The sequence below is a fragment of the Eschrichtius robustus genome, chromosome 3 (assembly GCF_028021215.1).
Source record: "Eschrichtius robustus isolate mEscRob2 chromosome 3, mEscRob2.pri, whole genome shotgun sequence".
In the NCBI taxonomy this organism is placed as follows: domain Eukaryota; kingdom Metazoa; phylum Chordata; class Mammalia; order Artiodactyla; family Eschrichtiidae; genus Eschrichtius; species Eschrichtius robustus.
Genome location: NC_090826.1, coordinates 125,870,697 through 125,891,949, shown reverse-complemented (window position 1 = coordinate 125,891,949; position 21,253 = coordinate 125,870,697). Strand labels below are relative to the sequence as shown.

The 21,253-nt window shown below is 52.4% G+C and overlaps 1 protein-coding gene across 3 annotated transcripts in view; it reads left to right on the top strand.

The window, feature by feature from the left end:
• GPR161 (G protein-coupled receptor 161) overlaps positions 1 to 20,104 on the top strand; it is a 47,231-nt gene extending 27,127 nt beyond the window's left edge. For 2 of the 3 annotated variants that reach the window (XM_068538362.1, XM_068538360.1), the window contains exons 3-6: positions 7,427 to 8,151; positions 14,052 to 14,156; positions 17,391 to 17,507; positions 19,559 to 20,104. In XM_068538362.1, coding sequence (XP_068394463.1) covers positions 7,427 to 8,151; positions 14,052 to 14,156; positions 17,391 to 17,507; positions 19,559 to 19,824 — 1,213 coding nt within the window. In that variant the 3' untranslated portion in view covers positions 19,825 to 20,104. Of the gene's footprint in view, positions 1 to 7,426; positions 8,152 to 14,051; positions 14,157 to 17,365; positions 17,508 to 19,558 lie in introns of those variants that run through there. The other variant, XM_068538361.1, reaches the window with a different exon arrangement.
• Positions 20,105 to 21,253: the final 1,149 nt, after the last annotated feature.

The window sequence follows — 21,253 nt, the reverse complement described above, 5'->3', positions numbered from 1 at the left end:
AAATACTCTCTATCCTCCACAGTGCACGGGCCTGAACATCAGCTCAGACCTGGATGGAAGGAGAGCAGGGGAAGGGAAGGCAACTCAGGGAGTAAAGGTGGTGGCACCTGGGAGAGACAGTGTGTGCTTTAAAACATCTGGGCTGTCCCATCTTGTGGCATAGCTGGCTCTAACAGCAAGGAGTAGCACTGCTGACGCCCCTCAGCTCTATCTAGAAGGTTCTTCCAGATTCCTGCGTTAGGCTGTCAGATTTAGTTGTGAAAGCCCTGCAGGCTTTGACAGCGAGTTTCCAACCCCTGGAGTCGTCTTCTTTATTAGGATTTTGCCAATGGTCACTTCATTCATCCCAGGCAAGGGTTCAACTGTACAAGGGCAGATGGGGGAGATTCAGATTCTCTGTGATTTATAGAACTGGGGAGGGAGTCAGGGAAAACACAGAGGGGCTCCCCAGGGCTGTTGTCACTGGGTGACACAAGTCCCCTGGCTCCCTTGGGATCGTCCATTTTTGAGCCGATGAGTGGTGACTGGATGGTCCACCCAAGGTGCAGGCCTCCACTAGGGCCAAGGCCAGAATCCTTTCGGCTCTCTGCACCTGTTGGGGGGTTGGAGTGAAGGAAGCCATTGGTCAGAACTAATCAGGTGGCTTCTCCAAATATCTTCTTTCCCCCCAACAACAACAAAAAATACCAAAAATAGAAAGAGTACAATAAGAAATATCCATAATCCCACCAATCAGAAGCAATCACTGTTTACATTTTTTTTAGTATACTTGCCTCCAGGGATTTTTGGCCGCATGCAGTAAATTTAGAAAATAGGCTCAAGGCACATGTGGTTTTGTGACCTGCTTTTTCACTTAACAAGTGATTGTGAGCATTTTTCCCACCTGCAGATATCCCTGGAGAACATGATTTTTAATGGTTACGTGGTATTCCGTCCTCTGGATGGACTGTAGTTTATTTTTACAGTCCCCTGTTAGCTTACTATTTTATATAGCACTTTGAGGAAGATGTATGTTTGTGGAATTGTGTTTTCAGTCACAGTAAACACACTTTCAAGATTCTTGATGTGTGAAAGGCAGGCTCCCCTTCAGAAGCTTGTACAGGTTATTACTTCAGCAGCCATTCATCAGTATCCTATCAAGACAGATAATAAGCACTGCAAACATAAATGGAAGTCTGTTGGCAGTAGGATGGGATGGGAAATCACTGCTTTTGGAATATCCCGTCTTGGGTCCTGTGGAAGGTGGAGTGGGGGCCAACAGCTCAGGAGCAGAGCGGGGGGGTCGGTTTTTAGGTGCCTCTCACAGAGCTGTGTATACATGGAGGCTCAGTAAGGAGAGGCAGCTCTCGGAGGCTGTATACTGCTTACTTGGATCTGAGGTCTAGATAAGCGAGAGTGAGATTTCTCACCAGCAGGCATGACCGATTCTCAAATCGTGCCATCAAAATGCATCAAACGAGAGAGCATTTGCCTCTTTCGATGCCTTACTCTTTCACGTCGGGAATATTTGCTGGGTGTGAGAGGCCCACATTTGCTACTCTGTGAGAGGCCCTGTGCTACATCCTTGGATGGTAGGATACAGCATGAGCAGGACGCAGCCCTTGCCCACCAGGAGTTCACAGTTTCATGGCAGAGGCTGACCCGTGGGCGCTGATGTGAACACAAAGCAGAATTAAGCGCTGGAACAGCTCCCGTGGCTGCTTCTGATGGCAGGGCCTGCAGCGCTCCGGGGAAAAGGTGGCATTTGAGCTAAGTCCTAACAGTGAATAGGATTGCAGGGGCCCTTCCGAATGAAGAAGCCGCCTCCATTTATTCATTTGATAAACAGTTGTGGAGCACCTCACATATGCCTGGCAAGGTGATTGGTGCTGGGAATGCGCAGCTGAAGGAGATGAACAGCCACGCTGAGGAATTCACAGTGTTGGGGGGATAGACACGTGGCCAGGTAATTTTAGGACCACGTGGTGTGTACGTAGAGCCAGTGTGTTCAAGGTGCTGTGAGAACGCAGAGGAGGGAGGAAGCCTGGACGTGGTGAAAAAGCATGGCGTGTGGGACACAGCTGGAGACCAGGGGAAACAGCTGGCCGTGGAAGAGGTGATGCATGTGAACAAATTGGCGTCACAGGTCATCTCACTAGAGATTCAATCCAGGCACCCCAGACCCCACAGCCTGCGCCAAGGTCACCCAGTGACAGAGCTGTGAGTCGAGAAAGGGCTTCTGCCTCTCCCTGTGATGACAAGTCACCGAGGCCTGGTTGTCTCTGGAAAATAGATCATTTCCTCCTGCAAGTGTAGCAAGATGGATTTGGCCATCACAGTGCTTTGCCCAGATCTTTGACTATAATATATAGACTGCTGTAAAATTTGTGGTGTCTTCAAATATTTTCACGGCAGGTGCGATTAATTTTTTTTATTATTGGTCATTCATGTGGCTAAAAATACAAATTGACTGGACCAGCGAATTGATCATGTGCATATAAACGATCACCATCTGACCAGGATTTCAAACACCCCTTCCCCCTGTCCCCGTTAATTTTAGGGAATTAAATTTACTTGTTGTTAGTGATTTTGAAGGTTACATATTTGCCTTCTGTGTTGGAAACCTAAAGATGCAGCTGTGTGTGTGCGTGTCTGTGTGTGTGTGTGTGTGTGTGTGTGTGTGTGTGCGAGAGAGAGAGAGAGAGAGAGAGAGAGAGAGAATGAGAAAGAGAGGGAGAAACAGAGAGACAGAGGTGGAGAGTGAGAGGGAGGGAAACAGGCAAGAGGAGGCAGTAGGAAAAGATAAGTGAGGAGAGAGGAGAGAAGAATAAGAGAATGGGGGTGGAAGAAAGAGATGGGAACATCGTTAAGAAAGTCGAAGAAAACAAGCGGGGGTGGGCATGATCGCTACTAGAATGTGTTACGTGCTAGTCACCTGCCAGGCACTGCACTATGCCGTGAACAAATGTTTATCCCAGCTAATCCTCACAACGATCCTATCAGTCCTCATTTTGCAAACTCGCCCAAGTCCACATGGCTGGTAAGTAACTCGCCCAGTTTCTGAGATGCTAAAGGCTGTGCTCTTAACCATTACACAATATGCAAAGTCAATTGTCAGTCAAATCCGACAACCAGTCCCTTTAGCTTAGAGTTTCTTGACCTCAGCACGACTGACCTGTTGAACCGGATAATTCTTTGTTGTGATGAGCTGCCCTGTATAGGATGTTGAGTGGCATCCCTGGCCTCTACTCACTAAATGACAGCAGCACCTCCCGGTTGTGACAACCCAAAATGTCTCCAGACATTGCCACACGGCCCCAGTTAAGAACGCTACCTAAAGGAATCTGTCAAACTGGTTGGCAGATGAGCCAAAAGAGTCCGTCCTGTAGCCCCGTGAAGAGAGAGCGAAGGCAGAGCATGAAAAGAATAGCTGGCTGGAGTGAAATTCACCATCGAGATGTCAGTGTCCTAAAGCAGCCTTGTGGAAACAGGTCCATGTGGGGAACATCATTCGACCTGGGAAGATTTTCACTGTGAGCAAGTCCAACATGGTCACTTCTGGCTTAGCTTCAGGTCCTGTTAAGACATTTCTAATGTTTTCATTCCACACCAGCGTGGATGAAACTCCAGCTCTAAAAATAGTATTTTATTTTATTTTTTAATAAATTTATTTATTTATTTATTTATTTATTTGGCTGTGTTGGGTCTTCGTTTCTGTGCGAGGGCTTTCTCTAGTTGCGGCAAGTGGGGACCACTCTTCATCGCGGTGCGCGGGCCTCTCACCATCGCGGCCTCTCTTGTTGCGGAGCACAGGCTCCAGACGCGCAGGCTCAGTAATTGTGGCTCACGGGCCCAGTTGCTCCGTGGCATGTCCTCCCAGAGCAGGGCTCGAACCCGTGTCCCCTGCGTTGGCAGGCGGATTCTCAGCCACTGTGCCACCAGGGAAGCCCCTAAAAATAGTATTTTAAATGAAAGTAGCTAACACTATGGGATGGTTAGTTATAGTACAGCCAGAAGATTTTTCAACGTTAAGTTAACGTGTTCACTCCAAGGTAGCTGTAGTTGGCTTAGGTTTTGCTCATGTTTTTAGTGAAGTCATCTTATTAAAAACAGGGGTCGTTATCTAAGTGGGTGATCTCGTGGCAGGAGAGCTAAGCATTGGAGCCCCTACGGGCATTACCACTTTGAAGTTACACGTGACATCACAAAAGGCTCTTTGGGGACCAAGGGTGGTGCTTGGGCTCCTGTCTAAAAATGAGTTGTTGGAGAAAAGATCGAGAGCTTCAGAAGACAGCTAAGAGTACGGAAAACAAAGGAAAACCCCTCCCGTTTTGGCCTGTATTAACCTGCAGGGAATAGGGAGTTGCTTTTGTTCTATATTTTCCTTTGAACCTGCAACTAGGCCTAAATGAGGCTTAAGTTTAAAAAATGAAGTTTCAAATCTTTGAAACCCATTAAAAAATTATTTTTGTGGGCAGATGTTGGCATGTTTATATCTTGATAAAGGTGTAGATTTGAGCATTGCAATGTATATACATTTAGCCAAAAAAACCCTAAAACCAAAGCAACCCCTGGAGGGTGCGGATATATACAGGCAGCACTCTGGCCTCTGGGGGGCTCTTCTGATTGTAGGAGACTGACCTCTCAGGAGCCAGCACCAACCCCGTGCCCGGGCATCCCGATGGGCCTCCGGACTCAGTTGGGAGAAATCACTGTCACATCCCACAGGAACTGCTGGTGCCCAGAACCTCAGACAGTGAGTGATATAAATACCACTTGTTACAATAAAGAAGTTTTGCCATTGAATAATAATACTGACCCGTGTTGAGAGTAGCCAGAAGGCTATATTGCAGAGGACAGCTGATTTGTCGTAATGATTTTGATGACTGGTTGAACGTGGCTGGTCAGAGGAGCCGGGATGGCTCATATTCCCCAGACCTGGCCTCCCACACCTACCTGTACACTCGCCCCTGAAGTGTTGCCTCAGGTCAGAGGGCCTGCACAAGTTTTAAATGGGCAGAGGAAAGTAGAAATATCCGCCTTGTTTCTTTTAAAAGTGAAGAAAACCTTCCTGGAAGTGCCCCCAATCCCACCCCAGCAAACTCCCCTCACATTTCATTTGCCAGATGATGTCACACAGGTCAGTGCCTCAGCTGGTCACCTGGCAAGGGAGGGGATACCACCAGCATGGCCTGATTCATCCCCTGGTGCTTAGAAGGGCCCAGTGTCCCCTGTGGTCACAGCAGTTTTGCAGGAGCAAGATGGGGATTCTGTCTTCAGGAAGGAAGGGGGAAAGGTCAGTGCACAATGTCCCAGCTCTGTCCCCCCCTGCCATCTAAAGGGAGGCCCCATCCAGCCCTTGCCCCCCACTCTAGCCCATTCTGTCCTTGGAGCAGATCTATGCCAGAGGTTCTGTGATTCCCATCTTCCTGGTGAAGGAACTGAAGCTCTGAGAGGTTAGATCCGCTACCCAAGGTCACACAGCTAGTGGACAGCAGAGTCGCCGTCTGAACCCAGGGATTGCCAGCTCCAAAGGCATGCTGCTTTCACGGGGCTGCACAGCTTTTGCAAGATGCAAACCCAGATGTCAGCATAAGACAGGAATTGCTTTACCCCAGGCTCTGTGCAGGGGTTCTGTAATCCATACCATAATCACGGTGGTTTCCTCTCATCAGGCTCCACACTCAGAAACACTCCTTCCAGGCTAGACCTTGGTGGGGCCTCGAGGCTTGAGAGCAGCAGTCCCCGTCTTGCCTCTGATTTGGAAGGCCCTTCATACAGGGTATAGCCTGAGGGGACAGCCCCTCCATGAGAGTCTGCCCCAGGCAGCAGGTGGTGATTCGGGCCATGGCCCCTGTCCCTGAGCTCTAGAGCCCAGGGGTGACTCAGGAAGGTCCTCAGTGTGGCCATCCCTGTCCCGTCACACGTCGCCCTCACGCAGAAGCCCCATCATTAAAGAACATTTCCTTTGGATGAAATGTCTGGATGGGGAGGCTGGTGGTTTGCTTTCAACCCCGTGGTCTAAATCCTCCCACCCACTCCAGTTAAAGGGTCAGAGCTCAGCTGGCTGGCAAGGCTGGGCTCGCGCCGGCCCCCTGGCTCCTCTTCTCCCCGCGCACCATCGCCCCGCGCCTGCCTGGGTGAGCTACAGGCAGCTTCCTCATTGAGCCGGTGCTCAGGTACATCTCTGCGTCTCGCCAAGGCTGGCGTCCTGCCTCAGCTGTGCCTGGGCCAGTGCCTCTGATCTTTCAAGACCTGAGTTTGTGTGCCGTCTGGTCCAGGAAGTCCGCCCTGACCCTGCAGCCTGGATCCGAGGCCCCGTCCTACGAATCAGTAGCTCTCCAGGCCTCTCTCCTTCTGCACAGAGCTGAGGAGTTAGGAACCAGCCCTGGTCTGTGGACTCCGGAACGAGACGGTTTGCAGGGAATTGCTGGCATGTGCAATTTATCTTGTCTCTTCCCCTTCCTTATCTAGAGCAGATTATTTATCCTTTCTCTGCTGCTAAGATGAGGACAATGATAATGCCAGTCCCTCTGGAGACGTGTTGTGAGGGTTAAATACAGCCCTTTCTGCTCCAGGGCCTCATACGCTGCTTGTGTGTCTGTCTCCCCCTGCATCTTTTTACCTGTATTTCCGGTGCACAGCACAGGGCTTGGCATGTGGCAGGCCTTCAGTAAACGTTCACTGAACGAATGTACCCCATAATCCTTAGATGTTCTTCTGGTTTCTGAGGACCCTCTGAAAACGGATCTAAAAGGATTACTGTCAGAAACACAGGAGTGATCTGGCTTGATGCATGATCCCTTAGAACTCCTGTAGATGCCTGAAGACTAGCCACACCCCCAAATACGAGTGGGCTCTGGAAGCAGGGCCGCCTGAGCTCTGTGCTCTCCCTGGTATCCAGCCGTTCTCCGATGAAGAGTTCCACGGAGCTGTGTGACATGGCCAGTCTGTGACTTGTCTGGGGAGGGTTGAGAGAAGGTGCTACTTTCAGAAGCATTCACCCCGTGGCAGTGTTGAATGAGAGAAATCCAGCAGAGCTCGCCACCTAGGAGAGCAGTGGGTGCCCCTCCTGGTGTGTCTTCTCTGTGTTTTTTGTTTTTTTTTTTTAAATTTATTTATTTACTTACTTTTGGCTGTGTTGGGTCTTCGTTTCTGTGCGAGGGCTTTCTCTAGTTGTGGCAAGTGGGGGCCACTCTTCATCGCGGTGCGCGGGCCTCTCACTATCGTGGCCTCTCTTGTTGCGGAGCACAGGCTCCAGACGCGCAGGCTCAGTAGTTGTGGCTCACGGGCCTAGTTGCTCCGCGGCACGTGGGATCTTCCCAGACCAAGGCTCGAACCCGTGTCCCCTGCATTGGCAGGCGGACTCTCAACCACTGCACCACCAGGGAAGCCCGTCTTCTCTGTTTTGACTCCTCTCCCTCACCTGCCTCCATTCTTTTTCTAGCTACTATGCCGTCCTGTACCCCATGGTGTACCCCATGAAGATCACAGGCAACCGGGCCGTGGTGGCGCTTGCCTACATCTGGCTTCACTCCCTCGTCGGCTGCCTGCCACCTCTATTTGGTTGGTCATCGGTGGAGTTTGACGAGTTCAAGTGGATGTGTGTGGCCGCGTGGCACCGGGAGCCTGGCTATACCGCCTTCTGGCAGATCTGGTGTGCCCTGTTCCCCTTCCTGGTCATGCTGGTGTGCTATGGCTTCATCTTCCGCGTGGCCAGGGTCAAGGCACGCAAGGTGCACTGTGGCACCGTGGTCCTTGTGGAGGAGGACGTGCACAGGAACGGGAGGAAGAACTCCAGCACCTCCACCTCTTCCTCGGGCAGTAGGAAGAACGCCTTTCAGGGCGTGGTCTATTCGGCCAACCAGTGCAAAGCGCTCATCACCATCCTGGTGGTCATTGGTGCCTTCATGGTCACCTGGGGCCCCTACATGGTCGTCATCACCTCTGAGGCCCTCTGGGGGAAGAACTATGTCTCCCCGACCCTGGAGACCTGGGCCACTTGGCTGTCCTTTACCAGTGCCATCTGCCACCCCCTGATCTATGGACTCTGGAACAAGACGGTTCGCAAGGAACTACTGGGCATGTGCTTTGGGGATCGGTATTACCGGGAACCATTTGTGCAGCGGCAGAGGACTTCCAGGCTCTTCAGCATTTCCAACAGGATCACAGGTAACTTGGGAACTTGGCAGGGAAGGGATGCCCACCCTCAGACGGGTGTAGCCTGTGGTCCTGCAGGCGCTCGGGCAGGTTGATGGGCGAGGTCTCAGACTGACTGCTGCTTCAGGGCTTAAAACACAGGTTTCCTTTGGGGAAGGAACATCCCAGAGTGTCCACTGTGATTCCCAAGCAGATTTCCTGAGCTCGGCAGTTCAAGGCAGGGTGCACCAGAGTTCAGAAATCCGTGTTCTGTGACCGCAGCCGTGGCCCGCTGGCCTGGAGAGTATATTGATAGATACTTCTATCTAGAGAAAAAAGAACCCAAGCACTGGACCAGGCTACCTTCACCTTTCAGTGTTCCTTGAAGGCAGGGTCCTCTTTAAAGCACTTCCTCCCCTCGTCAGCTGCCCCTCCTGAACATACTCTGTCTTGGGCCTTTCCTCACAGGTCAGTGGTTTCCTCGTATTGGCCCTAATAATTCAGGATGTGTCGATGGCGGACCTCCACTGCCTCATTGAAATGCCACTATCTGGTGTGTGTAAAGCTGCTCCTCCGTCTGATAATTGATTTCGGAGCTAACAGTTTCTGGACATGATCCTATCCCCTTTGATGAGACCCAGAGGAATTACTCTAGTTGGGGATAGATTTTTTTTTTTAAACCTTTTTCTTTTGAGATAATTTTAGACTCAGTGAAGAGCTGGGAAAACAGTACAGAGAATACCCATCCACCCAGCTTCTCCTAGTGCTAACATCTTGCCTAACCGTAGCACAGCTATCAAACCTAAGACATTGCCAGGGGTGCAGTGCTATTAACAACTACAGACTTGACTCAGATTTCACCCATTTTCCCATTGATGTCCTTTTTTCTGTTCCAGGATCCAGTTCAGGATCCCACGTTGTATTCAGTTGTCACATCTCCCTTGTCTTCTTCAGTTTTTGACAAGTCTTTTTTTTTTTTCCTTGTCTTCCATGACTTGACACTTTTTGTAGAGTCCTGATCGGGGATTTTGTAGAAGGCCCCTCAATTTGCATGTAGCTCATGTGTTCTCAGGGTCACAATGAGGTAATACCTTTTTGGCAGGCAGGCTGGGCGGGTGATGTATTCTTCCTAATGAGCATGCCAGGGGCACATATGTCAGTAGGTCTTCTTACTAGCTAGTTTTTACCCTGATCTCTCGGTTGATGTCTTAGCTTGGGCTGCTACAACAAACTACCGTAGACTGCATGGCTTAAACCACAGCCATTCATTTTTTCACAGTTCAGGAGGCTGGAAGTCTGAGGTCAGGGGGGCAACATGGTTGGGTTCTGGTGAGGACCCTCTTCCAGGCTGTCCTTTTGCTGTGTCCTCCCATGGCGGAGGGCTGGGGAGAGGGACAGGAGAGAGCAAGCTCTCCGGTCTCTTCTTATAAGCACCCCACCCTCATGACCTCTTCTAAACCTCAGTACCTTCGCAAGGACCCTCCTCTGAATACCATCACACTGGGGGTTAGGGCTTCAGTGTATGAATTTGGTGGAGAGTACTTTCAGTCCCTACAGTTAAGGTGGCGTCTGCCAGGTTTCCCCACTGTAAATTCACTGTTTTTTCCATTGTCATTAATAAGTACAACACAGGAGATATTTTGAGGCTCCCACTGTTTGTAGCATGCACTGGTGGATCTTGCCCCTGCAGTTATGACTGTTGTTTGAGGGAGACTGTCATCTGGACAGGCTGTTGGAAGAGAGACTCTGAGGGCACTTATCAGATCATATTCAAGGAAAGCGCCAGTTCAGACTGCAGTCCTAGTCTCTTGCCAGATGACTCTGGGCAACTCCCGCTGCTGGAGATAATTTTTCCTCCTCAGGAAATAGGTCTTCCACCTGCCCTCTCGAGAGTGGAAAGAAATAACAACTCTTAATTATCATGAATATTCATTGGTAGTGATGAGAGGAGTCTTTTCCATGTGGCAATTAAACAAACGAATGTCACTGATTTATCTCAGGGACTGATGGAGTGTTCCTTCTTGAGAAAGGAAGGAATTCTGGGACTTTTTATTTTGACTGTAGGAGAAAAAAAATCTCTCAGGACCCCAGTATTTTAATTCCTGAAATGCCCACCCCCTGCCACTGGCCAGACCATGATTCCAAGTGTGACTTGTGAGCCAGGAGGAGTACATTCAGGGCTTGGTTTCATTTCACTGATTAACTTATTTGTTCAGATTTTGTAAAATCACTTACCTTCTGGGCAAAAAAATAAAAATAAAAAAACATTAAATGTTTTCGATTCCAATGAAGTTAAGAATGAGGAAGGGAAAAAAATGAGGAAGGAGAATGGAGGAGGAGAGGGTAGATAGAACAGAAAGAAACATCTGCTTTGGGGGGCCAAGATTGTCCATGCAGGCCACTTGAGATGATCCTGGAAGAGTTTTTGAGGCTGTGAGAACAGGCGGAAAACACCAGCTGTGGTTGGGTTGGCAAGTCCAAGGCAGTGAGAAGTCTCCTCACTGAGGGAAAAGCAGTCTTGTGGGATGTGTCTGGGCTGAAGAGCGTGTGGGATGATGGGTTCTGAGTTGCTGGCCTTGCCCCTGAATGGGAGCTGGGGGCACCCCTGCTGCCTCTTCCCGGGATGTCCTGACTTCAGGAGGTGGGCAGCAGCAGCAGCAGGAGTGTTGGAAAGAGAGTGCCCACCCCAGCTCCGTGCCCTGCTCCAGCCATGCCAGGAATGCCCACGGCCTTTCTGGTCAGGAGGGAGAACTCTGCCCTCCACCTCGCATCCCTGGTCCCTCTGGCTGAGGGACTGTGGGCTGCGACCGGACCCTGGTCTGGCGCCCTCTGTGGGCATGACTTGCATCTGCAGCAGACGCCTAAACCCCAGTGGGCTTTCCCTGCCCCAGCCTGCTTCAAGCCACCTCCCTCCCACTCAGAGAATGCACGTGCTCTCCTGTGAGCACAGCGAAAGAAGGATGGTTAAGATTGGTTCCAAAGCCAGCAAGAAAAGGCTCGGAGGCCCTGTCTCGGTTTTGTTCCTCTCCGTTTGCATAGGCATCTGCAAAGTTTTCACCAAAGGATTCAGTACATGGAATTATAAACTTTCCTAACAGTGCTTGTGAGCACAGGTGCAGTGAAGTGGCATTCCACACACACCTGGAGCTTTCCTACTGACTCTGGGATGCCAGGAGTTTTACACGTGCAGTCATGTTTATTTCATATGTAGATTTCAGCCATAATCCATGGATTTTGGTTTTCTCATTCTATTAGCCCCAAACTGAAGAAGTGCAGCAGCTTAGGTTTTCCCTGGGTGCCAGTGTCACCGGGCTACCACAATATGTTCTGCTTGTGAGGTCTCATTAGCAGATTCCCATGGGGCTCCCCTAGGAATTGAGATCTCTGGCCTCCCTGGGGTTTGCCAGGCAGGGCCACTTCATGGTGGGTAGGTCAACCCTGGAGTGGACATTGATTCTAGTGCTGAAAGGTGAGCTAAATGCTTACATTTGGTCTTGGGAAGCCAGACTACAAATCCAAAGCTGACAGATGGCTACAGGTGATCGGAGCAAAGAAGGGGCCTTCAGGAGAAAGGGCCACAGCCTTCTCCAGCAACTCTGCCACTTGCCAACCCAGTTGGGGTGGACAGCCCAGATAGCAGCCCCACCCAGGCTTCGAGGGAGGCCTGGGCATGGTGGGAGGGCAGCCTCTCCAAATGCTGCACTTGTGTGATGCTTGAAGCTCCTGGAACTGGGCATAGAGCCTTCCCAGCTATCTTCTGCAGAGAAGGACGCTGACTCCCATTTGCTCAGAGGAAATGCCCCACCTCAGGGCCCTTGTGAGGTCTGGGCTGGAGGGAAGGAAGGAGACCCTGGGGCCTTTGAATTTTCCTGCCTTGCTTTACCAAGTTCCCTTCCTGGTGCCACCTAGAGGTCTTCTGGCTACTTCAAAGTGCCAATGTCACCCCAGAATTGCACTCTGTTCTTTGAGCCTCTCAAAGGCACTCAGGACTCTTCTGGCCACTCCAGGCTTCTGATCTGATCCCTGTGCCTGTCGTTTTGTGCCTTTCTCTTTCTTGCTTTTTAAAAAAAATGTTGTGAAAGGGGTTGGATTGGGCCCAGCCCAGTAGATGTGTTGTTGTTGCATGTGAAAACACTCAGGGTAACTGAGTCCACTCTCCAGTGGTAAAATGCTGGATAAACAGAATAGAGAGTTGCCGCCTGGCTGCCCTGTTGCCACACCTCTTAGCCGAGCCGCATTGGTCTGGCTCCAGTGATTTCTCCCACTGGTAGAGACCAGGACTTGTGCCTGGCTTTCACTGCAGCCTCAGAGACGGTGTCCAGAACCCACTGTGGCCTCAGCCATCCCGGTTGGCAGTGGATGTTCCCCCAGCGGAAGCCGGGCTTCCAGCTGAGACATAGTCATATTCTGAGGCCAAGACCCTGGAGGTGGGTGATCATGTTTGGGCTCTTCTCTGGCCCCACACCTCCACACCAACCCCCAGGACAGGGGAAGGCTCCTTGCACAAGTGCTCTCCCCACAGGTCATGACAGGGAGCTTCTGACAGCAGCGTGCTCTGACTGCACTGGTCCAGCCCCCATCATTTCCTCCGTGGCTCTGAAGGAGAAAGGAGAGCATGTGTGTCATGTCGCTTTGTCCCCTCAGAAGAATTAGGATGAAGGTACAGGGTGGAGGCATCTCCTGTCTGTAGGTTTGCTGGGGGGGAACGCTGGTGGTCCTTCGTGGCAGGTCCTTCTTGGCAGGTAGGTAGGTCTTCCTCATGAGATTGGAGGAGTTTGACTTTTCTGTGCTTTTTTTTAATTGCTATGAGTGCCTTTTTTGTTAACTCCATGGTCATTATGGCCTCCAGCTCTTTTGTTCATGGATTCATTATTTTCTCAGTTTTCTAAGGGCACCCAATTAGAATTCTGTTTGTTTTCTTAAGCTCCCTGCATTGTCTCCAGAGACATCCTTTTTTCTCCCTTCTTTCCTTCCTCCCTTCCTTTTTTATTTCCCCATCTCTGCTAGTGTCTTTCCTTAAGTATCTGGTGATCTCCGCTGCCCCTCACGGTTAGTAAGTCAGCCCAGGAAAGCCGTCGGGAAGCCCTGGGCGGTGCTGGGACTGGGCCGTCTCACGGGGCGCCCAGCTCTTGGGGTCTGCGGGGCTTTTCTCTCTGGCTGGCTGGATTTCCCTGGGGACGGGGTCTCTGGTCTCCTGCCCAGGTTAGATGAGGCAGTGGGGCGGGGCTCCCACTGGTAACTATGTAGCCTCTCATTGTTCCCTCGGTTTTTGCCACGTTGCCATGTGCCTGGTGTCGCTAAGGCCGGAGTCCCCCAGTTCACTCTGCCCACTCTCCTGCCAACATGGGGGGCAGGAGCCTGGACTCCGAACTGGGAACAGCAGTGGAGGGGACCCACTGCTTCCCGTAGAGACTTTCCATCAAGCCCCACCTGCCTGCAGAGACTCCGGGCCTCCAGTTCCTGAGCTTCTGGGGGCCTCCTTCCAGGCCTCTCCCTCTGCCAGCCTCGGCTCTTTCCTGGGCTAGTTTCACTGCCCACCCCCCCCCCGCCTTCCAACTTACAAACATCCTCTCCATTTGGGGGTTTCGGCCTCTTCAAAAAACATCCCGTTTGGTATTCAGGTAGGATCTCGGGAGTTAAACACACACCCGTGTTTAACTGGAAGATCTTCTCCCAGGACTGTTCACCTCGTTTTCTCTCCCACCTGCCTTGTCAGGGTTTGACGTTTGTCACGAGCGCGTCCCCTCTGGGGGCACCCAGGGAATCCTGTCACAGGCTCCCCGGGGTAGGAACAAGGGGCGAAGTGAAGGAAGGGCAGCCAAGAGCTTCGCGTCCTCAGCGCGTGGAGGACGGAGCGGATGGGGGCGGAGGCGAGGCCCCTGGGGACGGGGCGGGCCGTGGATGGTGCGGTCAGTGCCGACCTTGCCTTGCAGACCTGGGCCTGTCCCCACACCTCACGGCGCTCATGGCCGGCGGGCAGCCCCTGGGAAACAGCAGCAGCACGGGGGACACAGGCTTCAGCTGCTCTCAGGACTCAGGTAAGCCCCTCACCTGTCGCGTTTCCCCAGTGCCTGCCGGCTGGGAGCTGGTGGGGAGAGGGACGTCTCCCAGGGTGTGGAGGGCCGAGAGTCAAGGGTCTGGGTGTCCAGTCCCGGCTCTTCAGCATCTCTGTGCCCCAGTTTCCTCCTCTCTACAGTGGGGATCTCGGCTCCTGTTCTCTCTGCCATGCAGGGTTGTTGTGAGATTCAAATTAAGTGAAAGCCTTTGAAAAGTTAAAGTGCTAAATGATTGTCAGTTGTTACTTGAATTATAATAACCATCGTCCAGTGCAGGCTCCGGAGTCAACCTGCTTGGTTTTCAGTCTCGAATTGACTTTTTTTTTTTTTTTTTAATTTTTTCAAACACACACACACACACTATTTTATTTTTACAAGAGATAAATAGACTGACACCAAGCATTGTACATGGATGACCACAACAAAAGCAACAATGATTGCAATTACCAAACCTGAAACTCACTCATACTATGTCATAATATTGACATTCAGTCCAGTAATCCTCCACTGTAACAGCTCCTTTACTTTGCAGTGAAAATTGATTTGTATATTCTTTGCCTCTGAGTCCTTGTGGGATTTTTTTTTTTTTAATTCAGACAGAAAGTCACAAAAATTATACTCATCCTCATCAGTTCACTCAGTTCGAATTGACTTTTAAGAGCTGTGTTATCTCAGACAAGCTGCTCAGTCTCTTTCTAAACCTTTGAGTTTGTCCATTTGTGAGCTGGGGCAGCTGTCCCTCTATCGAGGGCAGCTCCGACCAGGTCGGATACCTTGTCACCATCATTAGATGCCCTGCGACCTGCCTATGGGGAACTCGGTCTCCCCAGAGAAACACATCTCCACCAGCATTCTCCAGACCCTCCCTGTAGCTGCTGCCCAGGGGATGGCGCAGGCCCAGGACTCCTCCCCGCAGCGGCAAGCTCTGTGATGTCACAGTCTGCTGCCGGCCGCTCTGGGGACCCAAGTGCCACACCCCGTGCTTGCCAGCTCATGACTGGATGAGAGGCTCGTGGGCAGAGGCCGTCGGTGTCCCCACGTCAGTCATTCATGGAGCTGACGAAGCACTCCGTCCCGGGGCTGCCGTCTGTCCACGTCCTGGGCGTGAAGGGAGGGTCCTAAATCCTGGACCTCGACAGCAGGCAGTCTGTGGGCATTTCCCTCCCCGCTCCTCCATCTCCCCTGCCGGGACCTTTGGAAAACTCCTCTCTGCCTTGACCTGTGTCTCTTGGCCTGAGCCTGTGTCATGGAATTCCGGGGGGACTGGCCATGGGCAGGGACCCAGACCAGGCCTCCTGTCGTGGAGCATTTCCCCAGAGGCAGAACATTCCCTGAGGATGCTCTCCCACTGGCAGCCCGGAGGGTTGAACCACTGGTAACACCCTCCCTTGTAGGGCCCGAGTCCCGCCTGTGACTTGAAGGACGGGAGGGTCTCTGTCTCTCCTCGGGCTCTCTCCCTCCTCTCAGACAACCAGCAGGGATCCAGAGGCAGAGTGACATTCATTCGTTTAACAGATATTTACTTGCCAAGCCCTTGCTTTGAGCAGACACTGCGCTAGGTTCTGGAGATGTAGTGGTAAACTGCCCTCACGGGGCTTTCCGTCTAGTGGGAAAGACGGCCATCCCATGTGCTTTAAATGGGTGAGTTGTGTGGGATGCGAATTATACCTCAATAATTCTGCTTTTAATAAGGGTTATAAGGGTGATGAGAGCTATGGAAGGGGAAGCCGAGTGCCGTGAGGACACGGAACGGCGTTGTATGTGCCCCCTGTTGGGGGAGAACTTGGCGGGGGCGGGAGGGCGGTGTTAGAAAAGCTTCTCTGAGGAAGTGATGTTAAAACCTGAAGAGTGAATAGGAGGTGACCAGGCAAAAAGGAGTAAGGGGACAGTGTCGTAGGCCAGCGGTCCCCAACCTTTTGGGCACCAGGGACCGGTTTCGTGGAAGACAGTTGTTCCACGGACGGGGGAGGGGGGGATGGCTCAGGCAGTGATGCCAGCGATGGGGGGGCCGCAGGTGAAGCTCCGCTCGCCCGCCCGCCGCTCCCCTCCTGCTGTGCGGCCCGGTTCCTAACGGGCCGCAGCCCGGCACCGATCCGCGGCCCGGGGGTTGGGGACCCCTGTGGTAGGCAGAAGAAAGAGCATGGGCTTCGGGGTCACACAGACCGGGGTGTGAGCTTCAGCCCCGCTGTTTATTAGCTGTGTCCTCGCGAGTGATGACTTCCACTGATGAGGCACATGCTGTGTGCCAGGCGATGTGTCACATCTTCACACGTCTCAACTCAGAATCCTCCCAACAACTCGGTGAGGTAGAGAGAATTACGATCCCCATTTCGTAGACATGGAAGGATGCTGAGGGACCAAATATCCTGCCTGTGATCCTAGATCTGTCCGATTTGGGAAGCTGTGTGCTTAACCACCATGTTGTGAAGTCCGCTAGAGGAACACGCCTTTTCAGGTTGTTCTGCAAAAACAAATGAGGAGCTCCCAGCTCCCCTTTCTTCCTAGTTTCCTGAGCACCAAGGCCTTGAAGGACTGGTAGCTGGAGACTAAGACAGAACAAGACTGGTCCCAACGCCTGCCCCGGTGTGGGGTCCGGGTCCTGCTCAGCCCTCCTGCCCCGCCCCGCCCCTGCCCTCCCGCCCGCCCCGCCCCTGCCTGCCCGCCTGCCCAGCTCTCTCTCATAGGACTTCCTTCCTTTCTGCCTTTTCCACACTTTTTGGGGGGCATATTTCTCAATCCCTTTTTGGCCCCCAAAGAACTTTACATGTTCGGGTTTTAAATGTTTATTTAGCACAGCATACCTTAACTAGAATGATAGAAATTCAAACTGTAAGAAGAATCACTCTGAACACAAAGCTCCTTTAATAGGGCCCCGTCCTCCGCTCAGCCCGACTGCCCTTCCCCGTTCCAGGTCTGGCGGACTCATCACTTCTGAGTCCACTCGCCGTGGCAGGTAACCCGTCCGCCTGGATAGCGCTGCTGTATTTCTGGTGTGTCTGAAGCAGCCCCAGTGGCTGGCTGCAAACTCCCTGAAATGGGACGAGAGACAGTGTGTGTCCTGGGCAAATGCTGCAGGGCACTTGGTTGCACCCGATTGTGGGTTTGAATAAATGAAAGGGGAGAGAGGGACGCAAGGGGTGTGAGCGAGGGCGAGAAAAGTGGCGAGAAGGACTTGGTGTTGCCTGTTGTAGGCGCACAATCTGCCCTTGGTTTTAGGAACGGATGTCATGCTGCTCGAAGACTTCACGTCTGATGACAACCCTCCCTCCCACACTTGCCCACCCAAGAGGCGGAGCTCGGTGACGTTCGAAGATGAAGTGGAACAAATCAGAGGTTGGTTTCTGTGACTGATGGCTTCAGGGAAACAGGGGAAAGGAGAGGATCTTAGGAAAGTTCCTTGGCTCAGCCTGCTCCCATCCACAGCACACCAGGGCTCCCACCTTTGCCCAGCCCCGTGTCGCTCCCGACCCTGCCGGTCTCACTTGAGTCCTTAGGCTTCCAGCTCTCGGAGCAAGCAGCGTCTAAGGCTGGGCAAGCAGTGGCCTACGTAGACAGACACACACAATTCCCATCTCCTCCCTCAGGAAGTTGCCCGACTGGATACAACAGTTTCTGAGCTCTCCGTGGTTTCTTTCCTTTCTGGATGATGTGTGGTTATGAATCTGAACCTGCCCTCTTTGAGCCTCAGTTTCCTCATGTGGGAAATGGAAGTAATTGCCCAATGAGTGCGTCGACTTCACCGGAGGCAAAGGCCGCCGTCTCGCTTGGCCTGTTGCCTCTGAAGCTGACGGGGGCGCTGGGATCCCGTGAGAGGAATGAGTTCTGCTGTAATCCAGTCCCTATGTTTTTCTGCTCCAGTTGTTCTGAATTCAACCCTCAGCACTCTCGGTGCCTCTGGAACCTGGGGTCTAGTTTCCCATCCAGATATGCTGATTAGAAGAGTGACAAAGGAGCCATCCAGGCTGCCCACAGATGGAAGAATCTCTTTTCTTCTGAATCCCACCCGGTGGTGAGGACAGCCACCGACATGGCCGGATGTGGGTGTGGTGGAAGAGTCCAGGGACTTTAAGATATAAATTCTTCAGAAATGCTGAGTACCAAAATACATATGGGCCGGCTCAGAGTTTCAGGTTCATAATTTGTCCTATCTCTTCTACCACCCCCTCCCTGATTCCAGATGAATGGAGGGGTGGTCATGGACGTCAGGGAGGCAGATATCAATTCATCTGCTTTAGGGGCAAAGTGGATTCAAGAATGGAGCTGAGATTAGCAGCTTCATGGGCTTTATAATATGTTACTCCCGTGTTAAAAAAATGGATTGAAGCCCTCCGCAATCCACCCAGCCCGCCTAGGGCCAAGCCTGCCCCATCCAGCCTGCATGTTGGGGGATGGCAGTTCCAAAGGCGCCTTCTCTGCACGCAGGGCAGGGAGCAGGCACGTGTGTAAGACCATGTCAGTCCTCCCGGGAGTGAGTGGCAGGGCAGAGGCCCTCCCCTCTTTCCCTCCTGGAGCGTGGGGTGGAAGTTGCCTACTCCAGACAACGTGAGGTCTAGGGGATACGCTGTTCCTCCCAAAATGTCAGGAGAGAAACAGGCAGTGAGGTTAATAGTCATAAGGCCCTGGATGTGAAATTGAAGGGTCCCCTTGCTCCCTCCCTCCCTCCCTCCTTCCCTCCGTCCTTCCCTCCTTCCCTCCCTCCCTCCTCCCCTCCCTCCCTCCTTCCCTCTTTCCCTCCCTCCCTCCTTCCCTCCCTCCCTCCCTCCTTCCCTCCCTCCTTCCCTCCTTCCCTCCTTCCCTCCCTCCCTTCCTCCCTCCTGTGCACTTTAGGCGTCAGGGGTCCTAATCCTGGGGGAAGGGGCACCTGAACCTTTAATGTCCTTCCTGTCCTGAGGTTCTCCATGGCTTTGGGGAATCTCTGAGCGAGGGTGGAGAGGACAGAGACCACACTCAGGTTTGTGGAAGTTTAGAGCCGAAGCTATTACACACTCCGGGGAGCTGAAAGACCAGAGAACTCTTTCAAAGATGCAAAAATTTGAATGTCATGAATAGAAAGTGTTTATCAAGCCTTTTCTATGAGCCAGACCTAGGCTAAAGCACCTTAGGAAGAGCTGTCTAATTATCACGGGAACCCGATGACATAGGGGTGTGCCATGATCTTTTCTTTACAGATGAGGAAACTGACATTAGATTAAATTACTTCTAAGATTTCCCCGATAGTAAGTAGGGGAGTCAAGGATTGTCACCTTACGGACTGTGACTCCAGAACCCACACCCTTAACCTCGGTTTGCTTCCCCTCCCAGGGGCAGCGAAGCAAGAGCAGGTCTATCCCGGGATAGCCATGGTCCTGGTCCCTCGCTAACCTTTCTTCTGCCTTCTCTCTCAGAAGCAGCCAAGAACCCTATTCTTCACGTGAAAGCCGAAGTGCACAAGTCCTTGGACAGTTACGCAGCCAGCTTGGCCAAAGCCATAGAGGCTGAAGCCAAAGTCAACTTATTTGGGGAGGAGGCTTTGCCTGGGGTCTTGCTCGCAGCGCGGACCGTCCCCGGGGTTGGCTTTGGGAGCCGCCGAGGCAGCAGAACTCTCGCGAGTCAGAGGCTGCAGCTGCAGAGCATTGAAGAGGGGAACGTTTTAGCCGCGGAGCAGACGTGAGGGTGGATGCCCGTTACCATCTGTGCCGAGGGCCCGGGAGCAACATCTGGTGTGCAGCCATCAGAAAAAAACACTGAAAACAATGTCTGTAAGTGACTTCCGTGTCTCTGTGAGACCACACGTGGGTTCCTTGAGGTCCCAGCGATGGGACCAGAGGCCTCTAGAGCACAAAGCAGAGCCGACGGAGGTGTGGCTGAGACTTTGTGGGAGGTGGGAAGGAGCCGTAGAGGGGAACTAGAGACCACGGCTTAGAAGGAGACCGCCACGTGGGTCACTTCCTCCTCTGCACAACCGGTGCCCTGGGGGTCCAGCCACGCACTGTCCCGGAGGCCTCAGGAGGCGAGCCCTTCCCAGTGCACTTCGGAGGATGGCGCTTCTTCTGCGTGGTTGATGTGGACCCTGTGGGGCCGTCAGTTTGACACTAAATGGTCCCCAGAGGAGAGCCCAGGAGCCGAGCTCCCCAGATCCAGGTGCTGCGCCCTGGGGTCCTGGTTATGACCTCGCCTCCGGTGGCGCCACCTGCTGGTGCTAGTAGGGACAGCTCACGGGCCGCTGGGCGGACGCAACAGGCCTGGGGCTGCTGTGGCTGAGGACGGGGCCGCCTCCCTCGTGACTGAGTCTTTGCTATTTCATAAGAAGGGAGAAACCACTGTAAAAGACAGGAGGAAGGAGCAGATACCAGATGTTTCATTTCTAGAATTAAAAAAAAAAACAAAAAATTCCATTTGGTTAGGATAAAACCACCATCTTACTGAGCCTGAACGGGCCATGGGGCCAAGCGCTGCTGGGGACTAGAGATACTGTTATCATTGGAGGGAATCCCCTTCACCTAGGAAAACCTCATGGAATAGACTCTGCTTGTGACGTTTGATGGACTGTTTCGATTAGCTGGCCTCCAGGGAATACTCCCGTAGGCAGCAGCTACTGTTTCCCTGCCCTGAGCAGTGTAAGACGAGACAGACTTGAAGAAACCCTGGACCTGGCGTCAGCAACCTGTGTGCCGGCCCAGCTCCGCCGTACCTTCCTCATGTCATTGGGACTCCCTGTCACCTCTAGGCCATCTGGAAAATAAGATAAGGGGGTGAGGAGGTGGATTGAATGGTGGCCAGGATCATTTCTAACTCTGATCTTTGATGTTCTCTGAATTTGTAAGTTAGAAAAAAAAAAAAAAAGTGACCCATGGACCAACATTTGCACAGCTTTTGAGTGTGGCTTCTAATGGGCATGTGAAGCACTGCAAGCCTGGGTACGTGGGCTGATCCGATGTGTCTAGAGCACAGCTCTGACGGGATGCCAGCCGGCAAGACACATAAACGGGGGCAGAGGGCACCTCCGCAGAGGCGGAAGTGGGCCACGCATTGTGACTTGTATGTTAGAGCTCTCTCCCTTGGAGCTGGGATGGCAGTTGAATGTGTGGGCTTGGAGCGGT